The 13,679-nt window shown below is 48.2% G+C and overlaps 1 protein-coding gene and 1 pseudogene across 1 annotated transcript in view; one reads left to right on the top strand and one right to left on the bottom strand.

Annotated features, from left to right (window-relative positions):
* Positions 1–820: 820 nt before the first annotated feature.
* Positions 821–8,591, bottom strand: LOC102990321 (ubiquitin carboxyl-terminal hydrolase isozyme L5-like; annotated as a pseudogene).
* Positions 8,592–12,862: 4,271 nt separating this feature from the next.
* MRC2 (mannose receptor C-type 2) overlaps positions 12,863–13,679 on the top strand; it is a 5,784-nt gene continuing 4,967 nt past the window's right edge. Inside the window, 1 exon segment of the mRNA XM_028498126.2 lies at positions 12,863–12,948. Within this exon segment, the coding sequence (XP_028353927.2) occupies positions 12,863–12,948 (86 nt within the window).

The raw sequence follows: 13,679 nt of genomic DNA on the forward strand, positions 1-13,679 counted from the left end.
CACTCCTATCACCTAACTGGTCCAAGCCTGCAGCACGTGACCCCACGGGGCCAATCAGAGTCTCGTGGGGGCGGGGCGGGCTTTTCCCAGGCGCGAAGGGATCCCTGCAGGGTCTGGTGCAGCATTGAGGGGACAGCCTGGCTCCAGGAGGGAAGAGTGGAACCTGGATTCGGGGTGGGTGGCACTGAGACCCAGGCTGGCTGAGACCCTGGTTACAGTTTTCCCTAGTCACTCCAGGCCTTCCCCTCTTGTTTTTTAAAAATGATGAGTTGGAGTTGGGCTTCTGCTACTTGCAGGCGAGGAGGCCTGTGTAGGAGGGTCAGCCTCAGAGCGGGGTTTCCTGAAGGCGCACTCAGGGTGCTCACCAACAAGAGCTGGATCACCGGTGTAGGCACCCGCCTCAGGCTCTTTCCGTTAACAGACCCTCCAACGCGAACCTCTTGATCTTGCACTTATCAGCGGAGTGTTTACAGAAGGGACAGCTGGAGAGGATGCAAACGCTGTAATATAAGTTTGCATTTCGAGACACTGGGACACGAAATTCTATAAGTACTAAATCGCCGTCCATACGGACAAGATTGGAATGCAAATCAAAAAGGTAGCAGTCAGGGGGCAAGCTTTTGGAAGGCTTCGTCCTTTTTGAAAACCTTATGACGTTTCTATATAACACTGTAACAAGTGAGAGAAATGGAAACCGCGTTAATGTTTACTGAGCACGTATAGTCTTGAGCACGTATAGTCTGCCAGGGTCAATATTAGGCAATTCCACATGCACTGTATTTTTTTTTTTTTTTTACTTAAATTTATTTATTTTGGCTGTGTTGGGTCTTTGTTGCTGTGCGCGGGCTTTCTCTAGTTGCTGCAAGTGGGGTCTACTCTTTGTTGCGGTGCACGGTCTTCTCATTGCCGTGGCTTCTCTTGTTGCAGAGCATGGGTTCTAGGCATGTGGGCTTCAGTAGTTGTGGTGCGTGGGCTCAGTGGTTGTGGCTTGCGGGCTCTAGAGCGCAGACTCAGTAGTTGTGGCTCACGGGCTTAGTTGCTCCGCGGCATGTGGGATCTTCCCGGACCAGGGCTCGAACCCCTGTCCTCTGCATTGGCAGGCGGATTCTTAACCACTGCGCCACCAGGGAAGTCCCTGTATTTTTAATCCTAACATTCCTCTATTTCACGGATAAGGAAATTGAGCCAGATAGGCTGTGAGCCAGGATCACATATCTAGTGATTGGTGGAGCAGGGCACTCAATCCAGTTTGCTTCCCTGCATGGTCTTCTTTTATTTTTTAAACAAAGTATGCATTCGCAAATGCATACTTTGCGAATCCACCACCTAATCCAAGACAGAGAACATTACAATACTTATATCTACCTGTGTGGTTCTCTCTCTCTCTCTCTCTCTCTCTCTCTCTCTCTCTCTCTCTCTCTCTCTCTCTCCCTCTCTCTCCCTGTTCCTCCCACCCAGTCTCTATTTTGTGTTTATCCATGCCTTGCCCTTGCTTTAAAATTTTTTCATTCTTGGAGTATAATATAAATACAGGACAGTGAACACACCATGTTCAGATGTTCAGCTCAATGAATTTTCACAAACTGAACACACCCATGTAACCAAGGGTCGGATCCAGCAAATAGGAACATTACCAGTATTTCAAATGCTTTTAAACATTTTTTCCATAACCTCATTAGACATGGATTTTTCTTCTTCACGAATTGTCTCTTCATACATATTCTTGATCATTGCATCTGTTCAGGTCTCAGGGGCTTAAAATTACTGGGTCTCTATTTTTCTCATTGGCCTATATGACCTTCTTGCCATATTTGTTAGAAATCTCTCCCCCCACCCCAAAAAACAAAAACAAAAACAAGAAAAAAAAAAAAAAAACCAAGGGACTTCCCTGGAGGTCCATTGGTTAAGACCGCACTTCCACTGCAGGGGGCAGGGGTTCCATCACTGGTTGGGGAACTAAGATCCTGCATGCTGCACAGCGCGGCCAAAAAATAGGGGAAAAGAAAAAGAAATATCTTTCCCCTGTTTGTTGTTCATTTAAAATTTTTATTCCCTGGCGGTCCAGTGGTTAAGACTCCGGGCTTTCACTGCAGAGGGCCCTGGTTCAGTCCCTGGTCGGGGAACTAGGGTCCCTAAAGCCACACGTTGCGGCATCTATATCTATATCTATACCTATGTCTGAAGTATCTTTTTATTCCCCCCTCCTCCTCCACACAATTGGCCTTGTTAGTAAGGTTTACAAAGCCCTTTGGGGTCAGACTGAGTCCAGGCTACTCTTCCCCCTTTTACGCACCGGCACCTTTTCTGTTTCACTAACGCTCCCCCCCACAAGGCCCTCAGAAAGACAGTGTTATATATGTATTTTTTCAGGATCAGAATACATTTTTATGGTTGTAAAAAATGTTACCTATTTATAGTACACAATTCAAAAGGTAGAAAAAGTTACAAAAAAGAAAGGTTACCTAAAATTTCACCACTAAGAAACAGGCATGTTAACATTTTTAAGAATATCTTGCCAAACTGTGTCTCCTCTCCTCTCTCTGTATAAAACTTTACATAGATGTTTTAGTGTTGATTTGTAACATTCTTTCATATGTCAGTATGTCACCAGTGTATTTCCACCCAATGCTTCCATGGCTGCGTAAGATTCTGTTGTACGGATGTCCCGTAACTATCCCTTGTTGGACATTCAGGTCATATCTCTTTTTAATTTCTAAACATGTAAGTTGTAGAAAATACAAAGAGAAGAAAATAAAAATCACCAGGTATCCCATAAGTCAGTGATAACCACTGTTAACACTTAGGCATGTACAGTGGTTCTGAAACTCTGGTGAGCCTCAGAATGGTCTGGGAACCTTGTTTACAATCCAGATATTCCTTCATCTTGAGATTCTAATTCAGTAGGTCTGCTGTAGGGCCTGGGCACTTGCTCTGTAAACAAGCACCCCTGGCGATTTGGACACCCAAGTTTAATAACAAGAATGCACAAAGGTCTTTTCAGACTCTACTTGATTTAAAAGAAAATAGAAATAAGGTCTTATTATACATCCAGTTTTTAAAAATCAGTTACAGTGTGAACCTCTATTCATGTCGAAATACTCTTATAAATTGATTACTGTTGTCTGCATAGTATCCCATTGTGTGAGTGTATTTCAGTTGACACAGTCAGTGCCATATTGTTGGACATTAATCTTCCCCCAGTCATTGTTGTTATAAATAATGCTGTGTAGCAAAATCTTTGCATAGATTCTTAATTATTTCTTTAAGTTAAATTCATAAGAAGTGAACTCTGGGTCAAAGGTCTGTGCTTTTGAAGGCTTTTGACACATGGTGCCGTATTCTCCTCCAGAAGGGTTGCCCCCAGGGCTGCTGTCACCATGAGCTCACTTGTGTGGGGCGTTGTGGTGAGTCGTTCCATCCGTGGTCTCAACCAGTCCTGCCAACCACTCAGGGGTCAGCACCAGCACAGCTCCTGGCACATGCGAGGTGCTCAGTACTTGTTCTGTGCCGGAAACAGGAGTATTTCCTCCACTGAACAGTTAAGGACACTGAAGGCCGAAGAGGTCAAGTGACTAGTTCAAGAGCAGGAATTCAAACCCAGCCTTGAACCCAGAGCCCAAGCTCTCTTAACCATGCTGTTGATTTTTAATTACTATCAGAGAGGGAGGAACTGTGATGGTTGTGGGAGCAGTACTTTTTAAAATATGGTCCTAAAAATATACTGAAGAAATCAGGAAAAGGGTGTGAAAGGGTGGGGAGAGAGAAGGGTTTGGAGGACCCTCACAGACACGCCTTTGTAGGTCAAGTCTGTTGTGTCATTGGAGGTCTGAGTGATGTCACAGTGGTGGAGATGATGGGTCTTGTGTATATATCTGACCCTTTGTAGCTTCCAGGGCAAAGCAAGTCAAACTCACTGAACACTGAGCAAGGAGTCGGGTTCTGTGGGAAATGCAGAGAGGTTTGGTTCCTTCAAAGACCTTAAGATGCCCCGTGTCTCGCTTCCCTCAGTTTTATTTACTCTAGAAACATTATGATAATATAAGAGAAAGTTACACATAATCCCAACCTCCTGGCACAATAAATAACTTCATGTTTCCCTTATCCTCTTCTAGTCATTGTCCATATATGATCTGCTTTTAAAGGAGGATGCAATTCAGAGGATGTTAAACCCTTGCCTATAGGACACAGGACAGCTTGCCTTTCCACCTCCCCTGGTCCAGCTTAGTTCAACACACATGTATTTTTTTTTTTTTCTCAATTGCTATTTATTTGCCTCGTGTTGTTCCCAACATCACACCTGAGCCCAGCTATTCATAGGAAAGGGGACTCTGCCTCCTTTGCTAGGGTAGCTGGAGGCATTATCCTTCCACATAAGCTTTATTAGAGAGGTTTTTATTCATGGAATCTAGTAAATGTTTGCTTCCTCCACTGCTTATTCAAAGTCATTGAATATTGTAATTTTTTTGCATTAATCAGCATTATACCTACATGCATGCTGTATGAACAGTGGAAAGGAATGGTGAGGCATGATGTTTACTCCGATGCTTTTGGTGGGAACGTTCATCTTATGAAGAAATGAACTGAAACCTAAAGCATTCTCCCAAGGAACACCTATTATGCATTCCACTGAATTTGCTTCTTAGTTTTCTTTTTTTTTTTTTTAACTTTTTCAGTTATTTTTTTAAATTAATTCATTAATTTTAAAAAACTTATTAAAAAATAAAACGTAATGGTACAAAAAGTTTGAAAGTAAAAGAATTGGAAAAGATATACTGTGCAAATATAAACCAAAAGGAAATTGTATAATAACAGATACAGTGGACTTGAAAGCAAAAGCGTTACTAGAAATAAACAAGGGCAACTTCATATCAACAAGTCCAATTTACCAGGAAGTTTTAAATTTGTATGCACGTAACTTCAAATTATATAGAACTACAAGGAAAAAACAGACAAATTCACTATCATAATAGGAGATTTAACATACTGCTGTCATTCACTGATAGAGGATACCTCTTTCAGAACCAGTAGACCCCCCCAGAAAAAAATTAGTAAGGATATAAGAAACTTAAATAACGTGAGCAGCAAATTTGATTCAACAAGCAGATATATAGTCACTATGCTCCAAAACTTTAAATTACAAATTATTTTCAAGCACACTTGGAACATTTTTAAAACTGACCATATTGTGCTATAAGGCAAATTTTAACAAATTTCAAAACACACATGTATTGAGCACCTGTTGTATGCCCTGAACTGGGGAGATAAATGGATAAGACATGCTCCTGCTGTGAAGGAACCATTTAATGGGGGAGAGAAACCCTAAAAGAATCATGTCAATATCCCCGTAGATCTCTCCCTGTAGATCTCCCCAGGAGGCTGTGGAGAGGCAGGGAGGGTATTTTTGAATTCAGTTCACAGGTAAGAAAACCGAGTACCCTAAGGTCATTTACATTGTAATGGCAGAATCAGAACCTGAACTCCTAGACTAGATTCTCAGCCTGCGCTGCTCCAACCCTTTCCTCCTCCCATTCTTGGAGCCCCACTGCCATGCGACTCCCTGAGTCCCAGCGAGGGGCCCACGCAGACTCTGTCCACCTCCTCCTGCCCCAGCATCTGCCACCCCAAGCGGCGTGGGCCCTCGCCACCTCCTTCCACACTCCCTTCCAGCTGCGTGTTTTGGGACCTCACTTTCCCTTTACGACTGCCCTTGGAGTTGATTTCTGCAGAACCAGAATGTGGCGGGGAGAGCAGCATACCCCATGCTGCCCTGACCTCCCCAGAAGTACCCCCCTTTCCCCTGTCACACTGTCCATGGCCTCTTCTTGCATCTCCCTTCCAGGTGTACCTGAGGAGGGTCCAAAAGCTCAGAGGTCAGACACAAATGATAGTTGCCAGGGACCCATCCATGGGAATTGTGGGAGGACTCTGCATCTGGACTGTGGATTTATTTTTCTTTTAATTCTTCTGAAGAGCAGCTTAAACACTCAAGTCCTTAGCTTTATTTACTCTTAATCATTTCCTCTTATCTGGATTGCAGCATCTGCTAAGCCTGGTTCCCAGGCTCTCTGCTGTGAAACAGACTCTTGAGCTCACAGCCCTGATCTGGGCAGAGGCTCTTCAATGTTAAAAAACAATAATGGGACTCCCCCGGTGGTCCAGTGGTTAAGAATCTGCCTTCCATTGCAGGGGACGTGGGTTCAATCCCTGGTCGGGGAACTAAGATCCCACATGCCGCGCGGCAACTAAGAGAGCCCAGGTGCCGCAACTACAGAGCCCACGCACTCTGGAGCCCGTGCACCAAAACTAGAGAGAAGCCCACGTCGCAACGAAAGATCCCGCGTGCCGCAACTAAGATCCGACGCAGCCAAAACTAAATAAATATTTAAAACAAACAAAAAATAATGGCCTTCCGTTACCAAATGCTAAAGGTACAAAGCATCTTTAAGCATTTTCTTGCTTAATCTTCCCAGAAACTCATGAGATTGGTCATACTGGTGTCTTCCCCAAAGTGAGGCTTACAGAAGTGAAGCAGCTGGCCCCACCAGGGCCCAAGAAGAGATTTGCACCTGGGTGGGTCCAGATTCCACAGCCACCCTCCTAAGCCCTCCACCGTGCTTCCAAAGAAGGTGTGGGTAAGGAAGGTTCCATTGGTTTGTCATTGCAGAAGTCAGCAAGTGTTTAATCTTTGACATATAGTCTTAGGGAGATCCTAAAGGTTCCCAAGCAAAAAAGGTTCTATGTTCATTTAACTTTTGTGTTGAGAAGCCAGAGCTGGTGTGTTCAATTAAGAATATGCAGGTTAGGACTTCCCTGGTGGCGCAGTGGTTAAGAATCTGCCTGCCAATGCAGGGGACATGGGTTTGAACCCTGGTCTGGGAAGATCCCACATACCGTGGAGCAGCTAAGCCCATGAGCCACAACTACTGAGCCTGTGTACCACAACTACTGAAGCCTGTGTGCCTAGAGTCCATGCTCGCAACAAGAGAAGCACACCGCAATGAAGAGTAGCCCCCGCTCGCCGCAACTAAAGAAAAGCCCACGTGCAGCAACGAAGACCCAATGCAGCCAAAAATAAATAAATTAATTAATTAAAAAAAAAAAAAGAAGAATATGCAGGTTAGAGGAGGCACAAGCCACCTACATGGATTGGGGTCGTCAGGTACTTCCTCGGTATCCGAGCTCCCACTTTGGGGAAGTGAAAACCCTGGGATTGTTTTGGTTGAAGGGACAATTTCAGTAAACCAACACAGAGGAAGTAAAAATAACAATTTGTTACTTATACATCCCAGAAACAGGGTGAGGGGCGGGGGGTTGGTGGCCCAATGGGCCAGGGGAAGGGCAGCCCTCAGTCCCAGGTCATCAGTGGGCAGGACAGAGAGAGCAGGGTAGCAGGCACCTAGTGCTTACCAGGTGGTTGGGGCAGAGGTCACTAACTGTTTTCTTTTTTTCTGAACACCACTTTTATTTAATATGCACCACATGCACATGATGCAGGCAGGGAGAGGTTATGAATCCACGCATTGAAGGTGAGACCAACTGGGACTGTTGTCAAACGTGTGCTGAGTCAATTAGGATGTTGCTCCAAGTTCTTTATATTTAATGGTTTCCTCGAAAATAAGTGCAGAAGCAGAAATGTGTACACATCCCAAAGCATCTTCTTCATTTGGTTTCCTGTGCTTTCTTTGCATTCTGTTTTCCTTTTGCCTTTTCTACTAGTGGTATTAACTGCTGGTGTTCTGCTAAAGTCTTTAAGAATTCCATAATGAATGGCAGATAATTATGCTTCCTTCTGATATTTTCAATCTTATATCTTTTTAATTTCTGTACTTCTTCAATAAGCATCTGATTTTTGGCAACCTCTGACTGAATAGCACTTAACATGTTATTACCCTGATCTGTATCCATGGGTTCCTCCTCAGCAAGTTGTCGTTGTAACTCTTCTATCTTCTGTTCATATATCATTTTTCTGTCAGACACAATGGCCATTAAGTTAAATTGAATTTCACCTTCACTGTACTTTTGTATCCTTTTTTCTATGAGTGGCCTCACTGCGCTGACCCAGTCATCTTGATGACACATGCACCTAAATCAGTGGGTCCTTCTCTTAATCCATCTAATTCGTACAGTCTTCCATTACTAGGAACATAACTGACAAAGTGAAAAGCATCTTCTTTTGCTGATGTCTTTGCATCAGATTCAAACATCTGCTGTCTGGCGAAACTGTTGGGTACTTGTCGAATCACATCCGAATTACTCAGTGCCAAACCTTTCATAGCTGCATCAAAACTTTGTGAAAATTCTTTAAACCCGGATAATGTCTCTCCTAAATGGACATCTTGATGGGTACAGTTCAATAACACACTTACTATGGCTTGAGTAGCACAAGCGTTATCAATTACCCGCTTGGCAAAAAATATCGTGTCAAGTCTAGAGTCCTGAACCACAGAGCCTGCTGGTTCTTCTCCTGGCTGCCACTTCAAAAGAAAAATCAGGGCTCCCTGGTGGCGCAGTGGGTAAGAATCCGCCTGCCAATGTAGGGGACACGGGTTCGAGCCCTGGTCCGGGAAGATCCCACATGCTGCGGAGCGACTAAGCCCGTGCGCCACAACTACTGAGCCTGCGCTCTAGAGCCCGTGAGCCACAACTCCTGAGCCCACGTGCCACAACTACTGAGCCCGTGCGCCTGGAGCCCGTGCTCCGCAACAAGAGAAGCCACCGCAACGAGAAGCCCGCGCACCGCAACAAAGAGTAGCCCCCGCTTGCCCCAACTAGAGAAAGCCCGTGCACAGCAACGAAGACCCAACGCAGCCAAAAATAAATAATAAAATTAAAATTAAAAAAAAGAAAAATCAACCCATGAACTGGCTTTAATTTTTCATTCTCAGGCTCTAAACTCCCTATTTCTTCTACTTGGGCTCCTCGGCAACTGAATGCTTTAATGAGCTCGGTGAAGACCCGGGGTCACTTTCCACGCGGCGCCAGTCTCTGGCATTGCCCATCGTGCCCTCTCCCCCACCGCTCCATCCGCCGCCGGCCACTGGGATCGGCACATCCGCACTGCCTCGTCAACCCCACATCCCCCCCGCCTACTCCGTCACTAATTTTTCAAGGCTCAACTCTTAAGTGGTTATTTTAAAAGGTGCCCCCCAAAAAGCAAAGCAGGAACTTCGGGTGGGAATCCCAGACTCAGACCCTTATCTAAATGTCCAGACTCTGGATGTGAGCAGGTTTGTCATACGGTAAAGTGCCGAGGCAGCAACTCCAAGGAGTTGTTTTTCTCATCACAACTTTAAAAAGAGTGCCATGCCTTGCTTCGAGAACCAAACAAGTCCTCTTTGAATGTTGCCACGTCAGAAGGTCGTGGAACTGCCAGCGACTGGAGCAAAAGCTTGTGGTGAATCGTGTCAGGATTTCTCAGAATCATATTGTGCTGTTTCAGACACGTCTCGAGAAAGGAATGCAGCAAGTCACAGGGACATTGTGGTTGCTGGGCAGTGGAGCCTAATTTAGAGGGGACCCCCCCAACATACTTTTTTTTTTTTTTTCGGTTTTGAAATAGGCACAACCCTCTGGTCATTCTTAATAGAGACCAGGATATTGAAGAATGTTTCTCCACTCTGATAAAAACAGTAGTGCCAACATGATAACATATGGCCATTCTCCTTCCACTTCAGTGTTGGAGTAGAGGGGGGTGCAAAAGGGGTGGGTGGGGACTGTGGCAAACTGGTGAGCCCCCTCTCAGTTGGGCAGCTCCACCCAGAAACTGTGACTGGCGCCTTACAGGCACACTGGCTCAGCATTGTCAGGCCTCTCAATGTTTCTGAGAGAAGCTGGAAATGCAGATTTTTATGTGAAATCTCTCCAGTTTTCAATGATCGCTCACTTTTCTTTCACACACCGTGACGGCCAAATGCAACTTGCCTGTGGGTTATCAGTTTCAAGTACCTGGAATAGTTGTTTGGAACTGACCAGTCTTCCTGGTCTCCCATCTCTGCTCTGCCCCTTATTAACTGTGTTATCAAGAGGATTGATCTCTCAGTTATTTAATACCTGTTTCCTTATCTGTCAAATGGAGATAGGAATTTTACCTATTTCTGAGCATTGCTGTGAGGATTAACGAGAAAGCCTGGGAAGCCGGTGCCGGGTACCTAGCCAAGTGCATGGTAAACATTAACTTGTATCATTATATGTGGTCTCTTTCCATAAGTGCAGGGTGACTGTACGTCCTCGTTTGCCTGGGACAGCCCTGGCTCAGGCTTGTTGTAGTGCTGTAATTATTAGTAACTCCCCTTCTCATTCTCAACATGAGACAGTAAATGATATGGTCAACTTATATAAGCAGGTACTGGGGTGATGCTGTTCAGGACTTGAATAAGGTTTAGTCCTAACGGAAAGGTCATGGTTCCAGTTGTTTGAATGTCCTTGGACAAGTCACTTAACCTTTCTGTGTTTCAGTTTCCAAATTCTAAAGGACTGACAAGATGAATTCTAAGACCCTCCAGTTCATATTCATTCTGTCATTCGACATTTACCGTGAGTCCAGACTATGGCAGGCAAACGCTGGGGACATGGAGAGGCCGAGGATAGAACCTGAGCCCTCAAGGGGCACTTAGCCAATGAGGAACTCATTGTGTTGTGTGAATGAGGGGGGAGGGATCCTACCCGTTTTTCTATGTTATTTGAAAGACTGTTCGAAATTGTTGGGCTTCCCTGGTGGCGCAGTGGCTAAGAATCCGCCTGCCAATGCAGGGGACACGGGTTCGAGCCCTGGTCCCACATGCCGCAGAGCAACTAAGCCCGTGTGCCACAACTACCGAGCCTGTGCTCTAGAGCCCACGAGCCACAACTACTGAAGCCCGTGCACCTAGATCCCGTGCTCCGCAACAAGAGAAGCCACCGCAATGAGAAGCCCACACGCCGCAACTAGAGAAAGCCCGTGCGCAGCAACGAAGACCCAACGCAGCCAAAAAAAAAAAAAGAAAAATTGTTCATAAAATAGTTCTTGCGAATCCAATGGTTTATATTTGAAACCTCAATTTCTCACAAATCATTAGATTTTAGTTTAATTCTCCACACGTTTCTCTTTCTTTGTTTGAAAAAAACTTCACTGTGGAAAATACAGAAAGGCCTAAAGGAGATTTTTTTCTTCCTTTCTGTTGACTCTGCAGTAAGCAGTAGGGGGCGGGGGTGCTTCTAGTATTTTAGCTTTAAGTTACTGGCCGCCCCCCCCCCCCACTTCTGCAGCCGCTTTGACAAAGCTAAATTGTTTTTTGTTTGGCCAGTTGAACCAACCCTCCTCACCACCCCCCCGCCCCGCAGTGAAAGCGAGGAGGCCTAACCACTGGGCCGCCAGGGAATTCCCCAAACTAAATTTTTTAAAAGTTGCTCTCTCTGTTTGTCCCGGTGTCGCCTTTATTATAAATCCTCTCACTCATTCATTTACTCATCCTAAATCAGAGGTATGGAGCATCTAATCCAGCGCTGGGGCTGGGGCTCTCCTATCCGTGCTTTTATGAAATAATCTGCTGACGACTCCCACGGATAAGTGAAACAAGTGTGGCTCCGCGGAGGCCGGCGCGGCCTGCGTTAACGAGTCGGCGGGCACTGCTGTCCGGGCTGTGATCGCTGGGCGCGGGCGGCGGGCGCGTGATTTCTGCGCCGGGACTGCTACGCCCCCACCCACGCGCTCCCTTCCAGGGGCGAATGCGGAGCTGGGCCCGGCCCCAGCCGCGGGTCCTGGATCCTGCCCTTCGCTGGCTGGTCAGTGAGGTTGGATTGTCCTGGCCCAGAAGGCCACTTCCTGCCACGATCGGAGCCGGCCGTTGTTGTGAAAGTTGCCCCCCCGGGGAAGGAAGTGGCTTTGGGCTGTTTATTTTGGCTGCGGGCTAGCAGACGGCGCCGGAGGCCGCCGACCCGGGGTTCGCAGAGCTGGGCTGGGGAGCCTGGCGGACCTCGTGGCCGCGGCGGGGCTGGGGGAGGGGTCTGCGCCCAAACGCCCCGGCCGCGTCGCGCCGCGGAGATGGGGGCACATCGCGGAAGGGGGGCGCACGGCCTAGGTGGGGGGCGCACTGCGGTGGAGGGCGGGCGCAGCGGCCAAGAAGACCCGTAACTCCGAGGACGGGCGGGGCCCAGCACCTCGGGTCCTGGAGGCGGGCGTGAGGGAGCATGGGGTCCAGGTGGGCCCGCCCCTGGGATGCTCCGGTAGAGGAAGAGACGTGGGGACCAGGCAGGGGAGCGAGGCTGCGGGAGCTGCCCGTGAGCAGAGGGGTGCCGGGGCCCCCCAGAGGTTAGAGGCGATATGGGGCTCGGCACCCCCCCCCCCGCCCTTCCTAGCCTTCGTACAAGATGGGGCCTGGGAAAGGACAGGCCGAAAATATTGTGATGCTTTAGTCTGAGAAGACAAAAGACAGCAGGGCATGAGATCAAACACTCTTAAATCGCCACGGGGGGAAGGTCAGGGCGGGTGAGGATTTGCGTCTCCGAGAGCCCTAGGAGACGGCTCCCCTCAGCCGGCACCACCTGGGGGACCCAGGCAGAGCCGCGGGAGGGTGAAAGCTGCCTTTCCGAATTTACCCGAATTCCCATCCCCCCTTCACACCATCCTCTTGCATGTATGAGGTGACAAGCCCATCTCTTAACCCATTCTCTGCCAGAGTTTGCTTTAACCTCTTAATAGAACACAGCATATCACATCGTGCAACACAGACATTTTAAGGGGGGAGAAGAGCGTCTCTAGAAACATAGAGGAGGTTTACCGCTGCTGGAGAGATTGAGAGAGACACTGCACACAAGCGTGCGTGTGACAGACGCGGAGCCTCCGTGGGGCTGTGTGTGTTCGGTTTTGTCACACGCTCTGTAAGCGATGGGGGGCCAGCAGTTTGGCCTGGCTGGAGTGGAAGGGCTGCTGGGGAGGAGGCCGGAGAGTGTGAAAAGCCTGGAGGGTGGACGGTAGAGGGGGAAGCCCACACTAGCCCAGGATTTTGGTGGGGCTGCTGCACAGTTGGGCAAAGTATTGGGCCTCAAAGGCATGTGACTCCCCTGCCCTTCATGGAAGGAATGCCCTGCTGCCCCCCCCAGGTCCAGTGTGCGTGCAGGGACATGGACACAGCCTCTAGTAGAGGGTGGTGCAGGGTGGGATGCCCGGTCCCCAGGGCTGGCCCCTCCGCAGGGCGGAGCTGGCAGCTTCTGCTGACTCGGACATTTCCAGGCCTGTCCTCAGGGCCAAGTGGCTCATTGAAAACAGCTGCTCCTTTTGGCTGGCAGCCCTTCGGGCGGCCTGTGGCTCTCCCTGGGATGACCCCTGGCCTCTGCGTGGCCTGGGGAGGGGTGCCGAAGGGGGAGACGGCCGGGGGGCGGCGGGTGGGTGGCGGGGAGGCTCAGCGGCTGGAGGCCACCCTGCCCCTCCCTCTGGGACCAAATATGGTCAGCTCCCCCGGGCTCGCCAGCTGGTCCCTGGTCCCCAGCTCTCTAGGAGCTGAGCCAGGCTGTTCGCTGGGTCCCCAGTCTTTGATTCTGCCATTCCCCGAACTTGGAACACCCTCCATGTCCTTGTCTCTGCTTGCGCCTTTCAGGGTTTTGTTTGACATGTCCCTCGTTCAGTAGATATTTGTGGAGAGTCTGCTGTGTGCCAGGCACTGTGCTAGAGTGAACTTCCCCTCCGCTTCCTTCAGCGTGATGTC

This window comes from Physeter macrocephalus, chromosome 14 (genome assembly GCF_002837175.3).
Source record: "Physeter macrocephalus isolate SW-GA chromosome 14, ASM283717v5, whole genome shotgun sequence".
In the NCBI taxonomy this organism is placed as follows: domain Eukaryota; kingdom Metazoa; phylum Chordata; class Mammalia; order Artiodactyla; family Physeteridae; genus Physeter; species Physeter macrocephalus.